The 18,303-nt window shown below is 32.5% G+C and overlaps 1 protein-coding gene across 1 annotated transcript in view; it reads right to left on the bottom strand.

The window, feature by feature from the left end:
- LOC134694807 (cardioacceleratory peptide receptor-like) overlaps nt 1–15,893 on the bottom strand; it is a 64,876-nt gene extending 48,983 nt beyond the window's left edge. The window contains exon 1 of the mRNA XM_063555869.1: nt 15,236–15,893. Within this exon, the coding sequence (XP_063411939.1) occupies nt 15,236–15,325 (90 nt within the window). The 5' untranslated portion in view covers nt 15,326–15,893. The remainder of the gene's footprint in view (nt 1–15,235) is intronic.
- Between the last annotated feature and the right edge of the window lie 2,410 nt (nt 15,894–18,303).

Below are 18,303 nucleotides of genomic sequence, written 5' to 3' on the forward strand. Positions count from 1 at the left end.
ATTTATCGAAAGAAAGACAGTCATTGTTTTATTCCATATTCCGAGAGAGAAATGCATGTAATGGAATTTTTACATGATGTTATTTTGCTTATGCCTTTTTATACCAAGCTATAACGCAAAACGTTAAAAATATAATACGGCATAACACAACCAAGGAGGGGCGACCAAATGAAAAGTTGATATTTGTCAAACATTAATCTAAAATGTTTCTATATTCCAGTTATCAAGTCTGTCAGTACATCAAATGACATAATATTTTCCTTTCAAAAATTGTCTGATTTCAATAATAATTATCAATTCATTAACATAGTATAATAAACAATCACAATCTGACATATAAATGTGAGGTATAGCAGATCAGTTTACTATATCATAGTAGACAATTATACCTCATCTTCTTCTTCTTTTTTTTATATAAGAAACAAAAGGAACTGTTACATTTGCAATCTGAAACCTTCCATACGTTAAAATCTAAATGGACCCTCACGTGCTGATGTTTCTCAAAAGGTTTCTTATTACAGATCTTATCACGGCTTTTTCAATCAGCCAATGTAATCTGTAAATAATAACGTATCAGACATCAGCTATTGACTTCCTTTATCAATTGACATTAATACTGTATAAGAAATAGCGAAAGAGAAAATTACTATCCTTTAATTAGTAATATAATCATGCTCTGTCTCAACAAAAAGAGTACGAAGTTACCACAATCTAATTAAAATTAGTTCTCCGCAATTTCTCCGTATTTTTGTCGGTTCTTTAAATGTCGCACCTGGGCGAGCACCAAGTGCAGAGAACTAATTTTAATTATAATAATAGTGGAAATGTACTGCAATTTTTTTGTTAGGAAAATGTTTTTCACTTATTACGGTCTTTATATAAACGATCAGAGATGTTGTGGCTTTAATGAGACAGCATCCAAACGAAATGACAAAAACAAAACCGTCTGGGCTTTTTAGACAATAGACAATAAACTCATCATAGATACCAGGACTAAATTTTGAATAAAGGCCAGACGCGCGTTTCGTCCACAAAAGACTCATCAGTGACGCTCGAATCCAAAAAAGTTAAAAAGGCCAAAAAAAGTACGAAGTTGTAGAGCATTGAGGACCAAAATTTCTAAAAGTCTCAATAGACACAAATATATAAGCTATATCCCAATATATCTAGCACTAAAATAGTCTAGAGCATGTATTTAGACTAATTAAAAATGAGCATATTAAGTGTACTGATACATAGTATAGAGATTTTTACCCAGAACAAATAAATGCGTTTATTTCAGTTATATGGGTCTTCGAAAATCGTCTGTGCTGTATATTTTTCTCTAGATATAGTTTAACAGTTACATTTCAAGTAAAGTTAAATTCGTTTAATTTTTTTTATTAATTAAGACAAGAGAGCCGTGGTGTAGCGGTAAGTGCATATGATCTTGCTACTAACAAACATGTTTATGATTCGATCTCTCCTTTAACTGACTTTTCGACTCTCCCTTGACACCATTTGCGAGTATGGTCTTGAGGAAACGATAATAGTCCGTCGTAATAGAATAAATGGCTGACCCGTATTAAAAGAGAGTCATATCTCTTGCACGTTAAAGACACCCTTGTAGATTTGGAAACAGAGCAGGCTAAAGCCGCTTCAAGGCAGCAGTCGCCCCCGCAAAGTGGAAAAGATTTAATATAATTATTGTACTGACATGTTTCCCAATCCATTTTAAATATATATGTTTAAACTAAGACAAGTATTGATAAATTAAGTGCTGAATTAACTAGTAAATCAAAGATGCACCAGACGCGCATTTTGTCTACATAAGACTCATCAGTGACGCTCAGATACAAAATTTATAACGCGAAAAAAGAACAAAGTTGAATCTGAAGATAAATAAACTTGAACTAAGACAAGTATTGATAAATAAAGTGCTGACACAGAGTATGTGGTATCTATAACAATAACGTGCCTCATTAATTAAGACATTTATTGGTATGTTGATTAAATTACCGATGCATCAAGAATTAACTATCTATTAATTGCTTTTATCTTTGACTTTAATAGAAATTAGCATCTTATTCTCGATTACTGTTATTCCATATCATATAAAAACTATACGTTGATATAACCTCAACAATGGATGCCAATTGTTAAGTTCAAACAGATACACTTGTGCGTGCATGTCTGTTTCTTAATTGTCGAAAATATATTTCTCATTAAAACTGTACTTTAACATTGATTGTGGTTGCAATGTGTATTGTTGTATAATTAACTACCAATAAGACAGCTATATTTAACTGTGTTCAAATGAAATGGACGGAAGAAATTATATGCAACCATATTGCCTTCGACAATGAATAAAAAAAAACTACCGTGTAGTCGGTATATAATAAGTAGCACTGACATGAAAAATCGGAAACAAATTTAACGAAAAACCAAAACTAACGGCATAATTTCAAAGAATCCATGGGGAATTAATACCACTCATGAACTAACGACAACAATAAGGCATTAGGCACATACAAATGTGGTGGGCTTAAACGTATTTGTTAGCGCAGTACATGTTGGTTTTTGTTTTTGGTAAACTTTGAAATTATCCGAGTACTCGGATCATATTTCTTTTGTTTCTATACTTTTGTCGTGTTTATTTACTTTAAAAATTTATTTGACTTTCTCTTCAGGTAGAAAATTGTAGAATATAAATTGAAAGTATACGTAAGGAGAGTTGTCTCATTGGCACTCATTCCTTATCTGTGTATGCCTATGTATGATACAGAGTTTTAAATATAAATGTTTAGTAGTATTTCAACACCTTTCGTATTTTAATATTCTCAATGAAACAAATACAATGTGAATTGAACCTTTTCAATGTTGTGTTGGGACAATCGTTGACAAACTGTGTTGTTTTGTAGAATTTTAAATAATCCTAGTTCTCGTTCTGTAATTATACATTTATCTTGTTATGTACTCACGTAGAAAAATTGAAAGTATACATGTATGCCTATCAATATTTTAGTAGAATTTCAACACCTATATGATTTCAAACTTGTGAGTGAAACAAAAACATGCTCAAATAACCCTTTACCTTCTTTATTAAGACAATCTTAAACAAATTGTTCTGTTAATCATGCTAATAACCATCGACTTTGGTCGATATGGTACGTTTTACGTATTTAATGGTAGGTGAAATAATAACACGTGAGTATTTAATGTTCAAATTGCTATTCTCGCACAAGCTGCTATCAATACTCTCTAAATAGGAAACATGGAACCAATAACTCGATATTAGCATACTATCATTGATATTTTACGATTCGCTAAACTTAAGAAGAAATAAATAATTCACTAAAAATCATTCTACATTCTGGTTGATCTAAGAAGGTAACAGTCAATAAAACAACTATCCAACAGAGTGTATTACTCTAAAACATACATTTCACTCTGATTTATTGCGTGTTATTAAAGATTCACGTTTCGAGCGAGATCGGTATCACGAGATTTCAATAATAACTGTGTTAAGTGTGATTTCTACAATATCAATTATTTCATGGCATCGAATTTCAAATATCTTTTAGAACAACATGTTTTACATTTAATTATTAGTAGATTATATCATCTGTGGATTTCAACATTATATTTATGAGATGTTGATTTGTACACAGCACGTGTCCCTTGATAATTATGTACTCTAACTCTGTAAAATCAGCTAAACGTTTAAATTACGTTGTGTTGTTAAGGTAAAATTAAGCTTTACAAAGATCAAAATAAGTTGTTGTTAAACTGCTATATAACCAGTGTAATTTTAATGATAAAACAGTTGGTTGAAATTTTTTTGAGATTTTAATATTTTTATCAAAGGGTCAAAGTAAATACTTTTTCACAATTTTAAGAAAATTAAACGAGCCAAATTAATTTTAGTTAAAGTGTTGGGTACCACCTTTAATGTACCACAAAGCAATATAAGAACTGATTTCTAGTTAAATATGCATGTAATGTGTTATTAACGCCGTATAAAGCAAACTTGTTATAAGCAATATAACATCCTAAGAACAAATTACTGGCTATAAATGTTATATATTGCTGCTGTTTGTCCATGGCTTATATACCCAATATAATTACGACAATTTATTGTACTGTGAAATTGAGGACGATAATTTGACATTTCACAGATATATTTGTTAATTTACAGCTTTTTGTCAGCAACTGAAATTCAAGCACAGAAATACAATATTTCTGACATCACGGCAAGTCAATGGTCACTGTTCAAAGTAAAAATCATCATTGAAAGGAACCAAACAAATACAGCTTTTAGTTCATTTTTGACATCATGATAAGGCAATGTTCACAGTAAAAAAATCATAAAAGGAAACAAAGTAGTATAGCCTTTAGCTCAAATATCTTCCCACTTATATTCTTTAATAGTAATAGATTTTCTTTCGAAGAATCTGACACGGCAGACTAAAAGTGCTTTTATGTTTTCAATCCATACTTTAAATTATCCAGTTCCATTTTTTAGAATCGTTATTTCCAATAGAATGATGTCTTTGTCAAATAACACTTTGTATTGACTTTCAAATACCGTAAAATGATTTTTTAATTACGATGTCGGCTTTAAATCCACCTCTACTATAATTATATGTAACTATTACTCTCTTGTTCATCTTAATGACAATATTTGTTGGTCAAATAGAAATATAGGTGTCAGTTACCTTGATTACTGGCATTAGTTTGAAATGTTAGGTATTTACAATAACGGTATGACTCCAAACTTACTCCGAACACGAATAAAAGCAAACCAAACAGGTAAACAGGGGTCGGGATGGGTGTCTTTTATTATTTTATCATTTATTTTTATGAAGAAAAAAATCTTGTGTAGGCGCGTTCTTATGTCAAATTAATAGTTATAAAAGGTACAAGGCTTGTTATTTGATACATCAGACGCTCGTTTCGTAGACATAAAACGCACCATGGACGCTCAGATCAAAATAATTGGACAGCCAGAACAAGTATAAAGTTGAGGGCATATAGGACCAAAAATTCCCAAAACATGTGCCAAATACGGCTAATTAGGTTATATACATGTATGCCTGTGTTAAAAACATCCTTCTTGATTCGAAAATAAATCATACATTTGCAAACAATTAAGCCTGATTCATTTTGAAAGGTGTAAACACTAGACTTGTTTAAAAACTAGGTGTATATGCAATGAAAGAGGGACGAAAGATACCAAAAGGGACAGTCAAACTCATAAATCTAAAACAAACTGACAACAGCATGGCTAAAAAGGAAAAAGACAAACAGACAAACAAGAGTACACATGACAATTACACAACAAAGAAAACTAAAGAATAAACATCACGAAGCCCACGACACATCTCCGTTTAGCTTTCGTCTATTGACAAACAATTTATAGAAATAATGGTCCATTTGGAACATAAATAGCCACGGATTGTTCCTTGTCAGATTACATTGTGCAGTTTTAAATTTAAAGATGTCTGCTAGATCAAATTTACCATTACACTTTTTGAGTAATTCGCACATTTAAAAAAAGAAATGGATCGAGTTTTCCACCAGTAGGACAGTAAGCCAATTTACCTATATTGTTATTAAAAGGTTTGGCCTTGAGCTTCCCTAACGTCGGTATTCTCAGAATAGACAGACGAGATGTGTAGATTCAAAAACAACAATGCCTCCCCCTTTTTGTTACTGGCACGTTACAGGTGTTTACTGGAAGAAGTAATGTTGATATAAATCCATGCACATATGTTCAAACATACTTGTTTCTTGATTCATTAGTCTAATTTGAAATACAAACAGTGTTTGTTTTTCTTTTTTTATTCAGTGCATTTAGGTAATTTTGAAAACACTCATCAATTAAAGTATATATTTAATTGTGATGTTACGTAGCAGAACAGAATCAGATATTGCATAAAAGAATCCATTCTACTATACTACTACCAGAGATCTGCCAGATATAAAGCAGACGACTATTTTCGTCATTATATTTTAAAAAGAATCTTCTGTGTTTTATCTATCAAGCTTTCATTCTGTCTAAAAAATTGAAAATATGCCTCCGAAAGTTTTCCGAGAAATTTCATAAACAAAATTATGTTTCTCATTCGTACATGTTCGTTGTTTATTCATATAATTATATTATAATCCTTCTATGGGGTTAACAGTATTTTGAAGTTCATAAAACATTGAACATAACATAACATCTTAATTTAATCCCCTTTTTTAAACTTTAATGAGTATCATTTACCAAAAAATAAATTAAAGAAGGAAATGAATGAGAAACAAAAAAGCATAAAAAACACAGGAAAAAAAAACACCATAAAAACACAGCCCCCCTCCCCCTATCCAAAAAAAACCTCAACAAAAAACATAAAAAAACATAAGAAAAACATCAAAAAAACAAGCAAAAAAACCCAAGCAAATACAGGAAATAACGAAAAGACTTCCACCATCAACTTAACTTAACTCAACTAAAGATGCGAAGTCAGTCTGTTAATATTGAGTTACGCCATATGTTATTAATGTGGTTAAGGAAAATATGATTTAATTAGAACTTTTAACGTTTTTACTGTGCAAGATGCGGTAACTTTTTTAAAGTATTGATAAATAACCTTAAGCATGCCTAACTATGCATTTTTTTGCAGTTAAAAGCAATTTTCCCTTGTTAACTTAAGCAGATGCTACATGTTGGCCAAAGAGATAATAAGGACAATATGCCATATACACGTACTTTTCATCGTAGTTTACTTTATTCGATTTAATTTTGTAGATGAGTCGACTATACTCTGCCCTTGACGGCAGACAACAGAATGTGTTGTCATGTTACTGTCAGTAAAGTCGCACCGGCACCAAAACAACGTCAATAATAGCTAAATAAAAATTGACATCATGCAATCCAATCGTGCACTTGTTCGCATATTTTCTATGTCACAATTTTAATGTTAGTATGTCACAGTAAGAACCGATTGTTTCATGACGCAGTTTAATGCGGGGTTCACACATTGCCGATGATTGCTCCCGTTTGAGATCAGACAGCGATACGACACGAAAAGTGAAAAAGTCGGATTAGTATCCTCAATTATCTGGAATGTCCTATTATTGTCTGAACGCAGTCGTTTTAGTTCGTAACAGATTCCTACTGGTCGGGAAGGGTCCGAATAGTTCGGCAAAGCACCCCGACAGTTAGGTGCGTCCCGTAACATTGGGGAAACTCAGCCGATTTTGTCTAATCGGATTACAATCGTGCCTATGTCGTGACAGGTTCTGCTCTATCGGATCGAATTCCTAACAATGTTCTGTGTATTCGGGACGGTGTCCTGTGGAACGGGAATGATCTGGAGAAGTCCCGACAATAACAGAATACAATACGACTGAGACCAGACAAAGCCGTTTGCAATGCGATAGAGCGGACCGTGATAGGATTACGTTCCGACAGTAACTGATCATCCCGATTATGTCGACAGTTTTCGAACGGATAACTTCCGTCAGCGTCGGTTCACTGTCTTGTCACTATCTGATCTCTGTCGGATTACATTCGGTAGAATCGGGACGCAGTCGTGACAGACTCGGTCGAATTTTACCTGGCGAAAGATACAAATCGAATTTCCATCCACGATTCACAGGACCTTGATCAGACTTTTGACAAATTTTAATCGGGAATGGTCCTGTCAAGGACGGCAGTAAAAATCGTGAATGTGTGACCCCAGCTTAAACCGATTGAACGCAAGTTTGCCGATGTAATACAATCATAAATAAAACTAAACTCGAGATTGCTGTAAAAGATGCCGTAACACAATGTCTTCTGATGGAAATGAAAATAAATCAGACGAATCAATAGAAAGAACAAACAACTAACCATAAAAACCAGGATAACATTTTCTCCGCCAGACACGTGTTTTGTCTACTGAAAGCTCACCAGTGAAGCTCGACTAAATAAAACACACACACACACACAAAATAAATTAACAAATAAAATACGAAGTTGAAGCAGATAACAGCCGAAGGCAACCAATGGGTCTTCAACGTAGCGAGAAATTCCCGCATATGGAGGCATCAGCTAGTCCGTAGATAAAAATATATACTAGTTAGTTTTATCGTTTGAATTGTTTTACATTGTCTTATCGGGGCCTTTTGTAGCAGACTATGCGGTATGGGCTTTGCTCATTGTTGAAGGCCGTACGGTTACCTATAGTTGTTAATGTGTGTGTCATTTTGGTCTTTTGTGGATAGTTGTCTCATTGGCAATCATACAACATCTTCCTTTTTTTTTATAGTTAAGTGAAAATGGATGTCATACTAAATTCCAAAACATATGAATGAGGTAAAAACATACAATACTAATAAGGCTACGGTTATCTAAATTGAAGAACTTTGGTTGAATTGACTCCCGTCTGGCAGTTTTACCTGTTCTTGTTTTGGTCCATTGACTTTGTTATATGTATCTTTATGCATGCTTTCACACATCAGATTATGACGTTTAACTCTACACCTACACGCTTAAAGAACAATTTTAACAACTCTTATAAGTTCGTATAATCTTTTACAAAGAGAAAGCCTACCCTTATCTAACATTCTTTCGTATTTCAATTGTTTTCTGACCTTCAACACGATCAACAAATTATACAAAACAAAACAATACGGGGCCTGCCTCTTGTAATTATAATTGATTTGATCTTACATCTAGTATATGTGAAATATTTTCCACTGGATTTACATAATGAATGAATGCACTATATAACATACTTGCAGATGTGGAATCATGAATAAGGACCTTGACGGACATATTCGCCAGATAAGGACCACCTCGGGGTGCGGGATTTTCTCGCTGCATTAGAGACACATTGGCGACATTCGGCTGTTGGTTGCTGTTTGAACGCGTAGTTGTTTCTTTTACATATTCCAAGTTTTAATCTAAATTGTATTTAGTATGAGATGACCACCACACCAACATTGGTTTGGCCTGCATTTACGCTACTTCTCTGATTTACAATTACACAATAAAGTAAATCGTATACTAGTCATGTAGGAATTGTTCGAAAAGATAACATTAAGGTGGTACCCAACACTTTGACTACAATTAATTTGGCTCGTTTATTTTTTTTTAAATTTTTACAAAGTATTTACTTTGACTCATTGACAAAAATATAAAAAAAAAATAGAAAATTTGAACCAACCGTTTTATCAGAAAAATTACACTGGTTATATAGCAGTTTGACAAACACCAATTTTGATCATTGAGAAGCTTAATATTCCATTAAAAAATACAACGTAATTAAAACGTTTAACTGATTTTACAGAGTTATCTCCCTGTAGTGTTAGGTACCACATTAAAACTAGCAAATAACAACAGGTGCTGGTTTTGTTATTGTCGTGTAGAATATTTTATATTTCCTGTATTTATAAAGTTTGATAATGCTTTTGGTTTGCACTGTATTCATGAATGCATAGAATAATAATATTCAAGAGAGCGAAATTCGAATCTTATTGATTTCATAGTAGCTAAATTTTGGAAATAAACAAGTTTAACGGGTAGAAATATGAAAACTCGTTGGTATATTTTGGTAGACCGTAACAAATAAAAAAGTTTAAGCCCCTTGATATCACATACATGTACATGTATATATATAGTAAGCTTTGATTTTTAAGATTCAGTATAATCCTGTTTATTCAGAAATTTGTATTTAAATTACTGTCTTTCATAAATTTTACTATTGTCCAACCTTTCTAAATCCTCCCCTGTAGATATGAAACCAAACGATATAGATTATGAATTATTCATGTTTATCTGTGTAACATAGATATAGGAAGATGCGGTGTGAGAGCCAATGAGACAACTCTTTATCCAAATAACAATTAAAAAAAAGGTAAACCATTATAGGTCAATGTACGGCCTTCAACACGGAGCCTTGGTTCACACCGAACAACAAGCTATAAAGGGTCCCAAAATTACTAGTGTAAAATTATTCAAATTTTGTTTATTCTTTTTTGTTGTTGTAAATGTTGCTAATTCTTAATGCACATACTATTAGGAAAAATCTGTCTTTTCGGTGAAATAAAGATTTCTTTATCGACATAATCAACATCGTTCTATTTCGTCAGTATAATTTAGTATTTATTTCGTCAGTACAATTTAGTATTTATTTCGTCAGTATAATTTAGTATTTATTTCGTCAGTATAATTAAGTATTTATTTCGTCTGTATAATTTAGTTTTTATTTCGTCAGTATAATTAAGTATTTATTTCGTCAGTATAATTTAGTATTTATTTCTGATTTTCGTCAGTATAATTTAGTATTTATTTCGTCAGTTTAATTTAGTATTTATTTCGTCAGTATAATTTAGTATTTATTTCGTCAGTATAATTTAGTATTTATTTCTGATTTTCGTCAGTATAATTAAGTATTTATTTCGTCAGTATAATTTAGTATTTATTTCGTCAGTATAATTAAGTATTTATTTCGTCAGTATAATTTAGTATTTATTTCTGATTTTCGTCAGTATAATTTAGTATTTATTTCGTCAGTATAATTTAGTATTTATTTCGTCAGTATAATTTAGTATTTATTTCGTCAGTATAATTCAGTATTTATTTCGTCAGTATAATTCAGTATTTTAGTATCTCAACATATGACTATTAACACTAAAATAGGAGGTTTTCTATATCGATACAAGTGAAGAAAAAAAAACATGCTAGAAACGCACCAACAAAATATACCTAAAACCTAAGCAGCAGGAACCGAACTCAAAGCCGCAAAAGTCGGGATGGGTATGTTTGATCAAACTCCATGTGTGGCACAAGTCGTGTAGCTTATGAAAAGGTGAAACTAGGATCATTATCATAAAGGTGTTTTGTGTTATACGTAAATGATACGACAGCTCAAAGACAGATAAAAAATAAAAAAAAAATAGATCTGTTCCTAGTAACTTTTTGTTGTTGGGATATACAAGTATCAGGCCACGTACACTTGTAGTTTTGTCCATCTGATGATTTAACCTTTTCCAACTGACTTGTATAGTTCGTTCTAATGTTGTACTGTTATACCACTGTCCCAGGTTAGGGGAGGGTTGGGATCCTGCTAACATGTTTAACCCCGCCACATTATGTATGGATGTGCCTGTCCCAAGCCAAGAGCCTGTAATTCAGTGGTTGTCGTTTTTGTATGTGTTACATATTTGTTTTTCGTTATTTTTTTGGTATAAAAAAAAGGTCGTTAGTTTTCTCGTTTAAATTGTTTTATATTGCCTTATCGGGGCCTTTTATGGCTGACTATGCGGTATGGGTTTTGCTCATTGTTGAAGGCCGTACGGTGACCCACAGTTGGTAATTTCTGCGTCATTTTGGTCTTTGTGTAGAGTTATCTTATTAGCAATAATTCCACATCTTCTTTCTTTAAAATTATTCAATAAGCTTTCAATCTCATTAAACCATGAATAAATTAAATAAAAATTAAATTAAATTTTCCCACCAAATCCCAAAAGGAAGAAGTAACCAAACCAATCTATAATCAAGGACAATGAAGAGATTATTGACTATGGTAAGACAATGTGACGCATTTAACCAGTTGGCAAGTCTGACAAAGTATAAAAAAGAAGATGCGGTATGATTGCCAATGAGACAACTATCCACAAAAGACCAAAATGACACAAACATTAACAATTATAGGTCACCGTACGGCCTTCAACAATGAGCAAAGCCCATACCGCATATAGTCAGCTATAAAAGGCCCCGATAAGACAATGTAAAACAATTCAAGCGAGAAAACTAACGGCCTTATTTATGTAAAATAATGAACGAAAAACAAATATGTAACACATAAACAATCGACAACCACTGAATTACAGGCTCCTTACTATGGTAACACAATGTGACGCTGTTACCCAGTTGGCAAGTCAGACAAAGTGTTTGCGACAAAAGCTTGCACACTATCGATAAATGAATGAAAAACGAATATTTTCTACAGCAAACAAAAAAATGGATACCCACTGATTTACAGGCACATACAGTTTGTGGAAAAGTTAAATAAATATATTCAACCACTTTTCCAGTGTGAAACGATATTTATCCACTCGAGATAGTTAAAATTAAAAACTTGAGGCATGCCGAGCATTTTAAATAAATATCGTATTTCACGAGATTTTGTGGTGGAATCTGTTTCTCTAAAAAAAATTCAAACAATATACAGGCAAATTTATTCCTTCTTTGAAAATGATCTGCAAACAAATGCAGCCACAATAGGAAATTGAGAGGAAAGCATGACAATTCGACGTAATAATCAAATTTTGACCAAAAAAAAACTGAGGTCAAACAATCGAACCAAACGTTGATTAAATAAAAGGAAAATAGTGTAAAAGTTAGAGAAATAAAAAAAATCAACTTTACAGGTTTATGATTTTGTGAAATATATTTAGTAGTAGTTAGGGAGTCCTACAGAAAGCATATACAACTTAACGTTGCGATAATTGCAAAACAAGTGAGACAAACTTTCAATAATATTTTATTATTTCTTTTGTTCATTAAAAAAGCCTTATTAAATAAAATTTGCTCGATTAACCTTGAAGTGAAGACTAATAAAAATTTGCGTGTATAGTGAACCCCCTAAATAAAATAATACTGTGTTCTAGACCACTTCCCCTTTCGGTGATCTACAGAAATGATTTTTTACTATATAGTATGTTAATAACACTATGTGTTTGCTCGTTCAACTTTGTGGATCTTAAACGGCGTCTGTTTTCTTTATTGCACATAGTTTTAAGTAAAGTTGTCGACATTAAGCAACAAATTCCAACCTTTGTGACTTTAAGACGAAGAAAGTTGTGTAGAGTTGATTTGTTTCTTTAGAGCTTTGTAAAGTGCGTGTTTGATTTTCTTTTTATGCATTATAATGAACGTTTTCCATTACTTTACATTAAGACAGATACCGTTGAAATGAGTAATTAAATCATTAAATACTTCTGTGGTATAATACATTCGCACACACACAATTAACAAATCTGTCTCCACATTTAAGCTTCTCTTCATTGTTACTGGAACTAACAATGACCTGAACGATGGATAAAATTGAGAATGGAAATGGGGAATGTATCAAAGAGACAACAACCCGACCATAGACAAAACAACAACAGAAGGTCACCAACAGGTTTTCAATCAAGATCAACTACTCTACCTAAATTTTCAATACCAGACAGGAAATAAGGAAAGATACAAGAAAGGCAGTGGCTATAAGTCTGGCTAGCCGGAAAAATAGTTAAAAATGTCTATTCATTCGGCAAGCCGGACAAAAAGTATTTTTACGGTTTTTCGCTATTCGTCCGGCCAAAATATAATGATGAAGATAGAACATTGGGTTTTGAAGGAGATACATAAAGCATGAGTAGTTTTAAAATTTATTGTCCAACATCGTTTAATGAAAAAGAACTCATTCAAAAAAATAAAATAAACTAAACATTTGATTCAGAATATTTTATTTTAAAGAACTTGAGGATGGGGTGGGGTGGGGGCAAAAATGATTCTCTCTTTTGTTGTTCTGTCTATGAAATTCCTATAATGGTAAATAGTCGGGCCAATGGTTATTGGCTTCATTAGACATCTATGATTCCAAAAGATCCTGAATTTATTGCTTCTGTGAAGTCTGGTTACTGTAAGGTCCTGAAACGATTATGCACGATTCATCCTTTTAATTGTTCGGCGATTTTCAATTCATAGGAAATTAGAGGAAAGAGTAGGCACGTGTAACCTGTCCCCAATAGTAGGATAGTGTTTCGATAGATTTAAAAAAAAATGTATATTATATACACCCGAAAAAAGGGGGGATATCCCAACCCTGGTTTCTCAGTCCAGACATATTATTGCATTTTCATAGATCTCCTTTATAGTATAACTTTAAAATAAAACAACATCAATGTAAGGTTGACATAGTATTTTTCTGAATGCGTTTTGCCTCAATAAGGTAAATGGGGGTAAATTATCAATTTCACTTTGATTTCAGGCTTATTCTTTACAGTTAACATGTACACGCTTTTATTCTGGAATCACTTCTATAGAAATTTGTTTAAAGCAATCACAATCTCTCGTGTTTTCTTTATGACAACTTTAAATACAAAACGTCCATTGCATACGCGCGTTTGTTATCTGACACCTCATCCGGCACACTTTCTGCGTCACATGTCACTCATATTGATTTTGAAGATTTACGAATTGGCAGACGGATGGTCGGACGAAAAGAGGATTTTAACTATTCGTCCGGCTTGTAGCCGGACGAATAGACGTACAAGAAAGGCATAGTTTACATGCATATTCAATGCTTCGTATGCATTTTTACCTACATTGTATAACATATATATAAGTATTACATTTTTAGCATTAAATATTGATCAACAGTTAATTAACAACAAAAAAGTCGGATCAAACATAATCCCCGATTTCAATCTTAAAGAAAGTTCAAGGCAATATGCAAGCATTCATAAAAATAACAAGAATGAGTCCATAGTACACCAGTATGGCCAGATGCCACACTCATACTATCAGATTCCATGTTCAGTGGCCCATGCAATTGGGATCAAACCTCTAATTAGGCATTAAAATTATAAATATTACACCTTACGCAGGCAAATTTCACTCACATCAATCTCACATGAATTTCACCTCAAACGAGCTTACACGTGAAACTCACGTGAAATCAGTTTTTGTGAGTTTCATGTGAATCTCATGTGAAACTTATGTGAATTTCACATGAAAAGCACGTTAATTTTTTTTATGTGAAATTCACATGAATTTTTAAAATAAAGTATTTCAAATAACATCTAAATTTTTTTTAGGTAAATTTCACGTGAAATTCATGTGAAAAATTTCACATCAGATTCATGTGAATCTCAATTCACAATTCACATGAAATTTTTCACGTGAGTTTCATGTATAAGCTCAATTGAGGTGAATCTCACGTGAAATTTTTCATGTGAATTTCATGTGAAATTCATGTGAGCAAATTTTGCCTGTGTAGGAAACATGTGTAATGAGTTTCAAATTAATTGAACTTCACCTCCATCGAAAACTACCTAGCCGCAAACCTTAAGCGGGACAGACAACAAAATGAACGTACGGACGGACAGAAAAACATAATGCCAATAAGTCGGGCATAACAAAAAGAGCAAAGGAGGCGGAGTGGAGGATTATTGAATACTCGAACTACAGAAGACATACATACACACATACACACACACGCGCATTGTAACTTACCTGGTAAAAGAAAATAGAACTAGAGTTAGAAGAAGTATTATCCCAAACTAAAGTCTGCCTAGGATCAAGTAGAGTCGTTGTATTTTCCATGTTTTCTTCCTTTATCCTTAAATAATCACTTAAATTTGCTCCGAAGATGACAATTAAATGCTAGTCCATAATGTTTACTATCTGTTATAATTAAGTAACCTCAGAAGATATACTATTTATTTGTTAAATCCAAAACCACTGACACTTCCTAAAAAAATGTCTTTGCACAATTTTTCAATTTGTTTTGATAAGTCGGTTCCTCTTAATGGACCAAACGCTAAGTTAAACTAGACTATTTTATTGTTTTTAATCAAATGAAATCACAGTTATATCTTCACTATCAATTTCAATTCGTAAAAGAGGTTGTACTTAATATTATAAACCATAAAAGTATTTAACAGTATTCAACCGTAGTCAGTTCATCATCTCGTCAGGACTGAACTCTCGCGTGGTTTGCTACAGTGACATTGTCATCTAAAACAGAAAATTAGATGTAAAATTGTATTTCTCTTCTTCCCCAGATGTCAATCAGACAGTCTTTGTACGCCTCTGACATCACGTGATTGGTTCTTTAAGGATTTTATTCCGCGAAATCATATCAACTGTTGATTCTAATTAATCACGAAGCGATACATAGTTTTCACTAGTATATGCTTCATGGGTAAACACTGAACAATAAATACCTGGTTAATTAAATTAATTATTACACAGGTGTATGTTACTGATGTCGATATTGATAATGATTATTTGTGTACTGCCCATACGGGATCAGTTAGATCTGATGTTAAATACTTATACTAAACGGAATAATGAGATTTATATCAATTTAAGAACAAATCTATCTTTGTTCATAAAGATGTTGTCACATGCTTGATTAATATATATATATGTAACGATTTAGTAGAAATACAATAGATTTCCTTTTCTTAAATTTACAGATTGGCAATTAAATACAAAGTTTGTAACATACACCAGTTTGTACAAGACCTGTACGTACTCCTTAATACGTTTCCGTTGGACATTTTAATATATAAAAGTATTTGTCAAGATTTATTTTCTAAAATTATATATAATAGTCTATTCATTACAAATTTAAAATAGACGATATTTTGCATGAGGCATGCTCTTATTGTCCTGTTTGCGTAGGATATATACATTGTACATATGAAAAATAGTTCTTGGTAATCAATTTTTTTTTTTTTTTTAATCGAATATTTTTTGTTTGACGAGTGCACATACACGAAGCTGCACGTTCGCGTATGACAAATGGACATAAAGGTGAGAATGGAAACGGGGAATGTGTCCAAGGAACAACTATCTGACCAAAGCGCAAAAAACAGTCAAAGGCCATTAATGTGGTTTCAATACAGCGAGAGAAAATTTGTCATGCGGAGGCGGGCGTCAGCTGTTACATTTGTAAAATGTTTCAATGTAAACAAAATGACTTTTTTCATTAAAAAAATGACTAATTTTGTTTATGTCGGATATTATATATCAAGATTGTTTGTATTAATCTTTAAGTAATCGAAGGATGTATATCTAACACAATACATAGCTCGATATAAAGAAATATTAGAACCTTTTAATTAAATTGTATATATTTAGATACAGTCTGTACAAAACAAAGACAAATATATCAACCTTGGGCGATATAAACTAATATTATATCACGAGCAATGAAATCCATATTGAAGGTCAACAACATTTTTTAAACTGATAATGAATAGGGAAAGAATTGTCAACGCGTACATGTAGAAGCAGAATTGTCAACGCGTACATGTAGAAGCAGAATTGTCAACGCGTACATGTAGAAGCAGAATTGTCAACGCGTACAATTGTACATGTAGAAGCAGAATTGTCAACGCGTACATGTAGAAGCAGAATTGTCAACGCGTACATGTAGAAGCAGAATTGTCAACGCGTACATGTAGAAGCAGAATTGTCAACGCGTACATGTAGAAGCAGAATTGTCAGCGCGTACATGTAGAAGCAGAATTGCCGTGCCTTTGCCTGTTTTGTTCGAGTATTTAGATTTATCAGTGCCAAACATAAATCATTTATATTTCATTAAATTGTCTATAAAATACGAGTTTCGTAACGAACCTAAAATACAATGCCCACTTGTACCATGCAATAGCAAGGAGAAAAGATTATTAATGTATAAATAAAATGGGATGAGACAAAAGAAATAATGATCGGTTTACTCAACGCCCAGTGGCAATTATGTCATACATATTTAGGACGAATCTGCATGTTAAAATGCATTTAAAAACTGATATTAAATTTTACATTTTTTTAAATAGAAAGTCATTTACTGTTGTTTTTGATTGGAAAAATATTAATTATGTTAAAAGTATTAACTTTAGTGAATCGGTTAATTGTGGAAGTTCCGAACAGAAATTTATGAGTAAAGGACAGTAGGACGAAATCCATCATGGTTTGTATTTTTGTAAATAACGAAACATGCGATAAAAAACAGGTTAGATCTCCACTTCTCAATACACTTTTCAAGAATTCTAAATTGTATTTCAACTCTGTTAAAATTTAGAAGTCAGTTGGTATGTATATAATTTTAAATAAACCCTGACTGAAATGCGTTAGGAATTCAGTATATTACTTCAAACCTCCTCTAAGTGAAGTGAAATTTAAGCACTATTACATAAGTCATAGATACGTATGGCCGTCCACGTACAAAATAGAATATATTTCACGCTTAACATTGGAAGACTAATTACGACTTAGTCTTATAGACGCTGCTTAAGTCTGCTTTAAAAAATCTGCCAGGCAAAAATAACACCTTAGATAAATGACAATAAATATTGTAGAAGTTCCAGGCTATTAAGATGTGGTTGGGTTTAATTAACGTAACAATTACACAATCGCGCGCTTTTTATATTAAGCCTCGATGGCCTTATGATCTTAGTAGATCGTACACTATATTATTAGACATATAGCACTGAGATCGTGAGTCCAAACCCCGCACGTATCAGGTGCGTTTGCCTCCAATCGCAATCGATTAGGATTGTCAGGTTTCATGC

Source organism: Mytilus trossulus, chromosome 13 (genome assembly GCF_036588685.1).
Source record: "Mytilus trossulus isolate FHL-02 chromosome 13, PNRI_Mtr1.1.1.hap1, whole genome shotgun sequence".
Taxonomy (NCBI): domain Eukaryota; kingdom Metazoa; phylum Mollusca; class Bivalvia; order Mytilida; family Mytilidae; genus Mytilus; species Mytilus trossulus.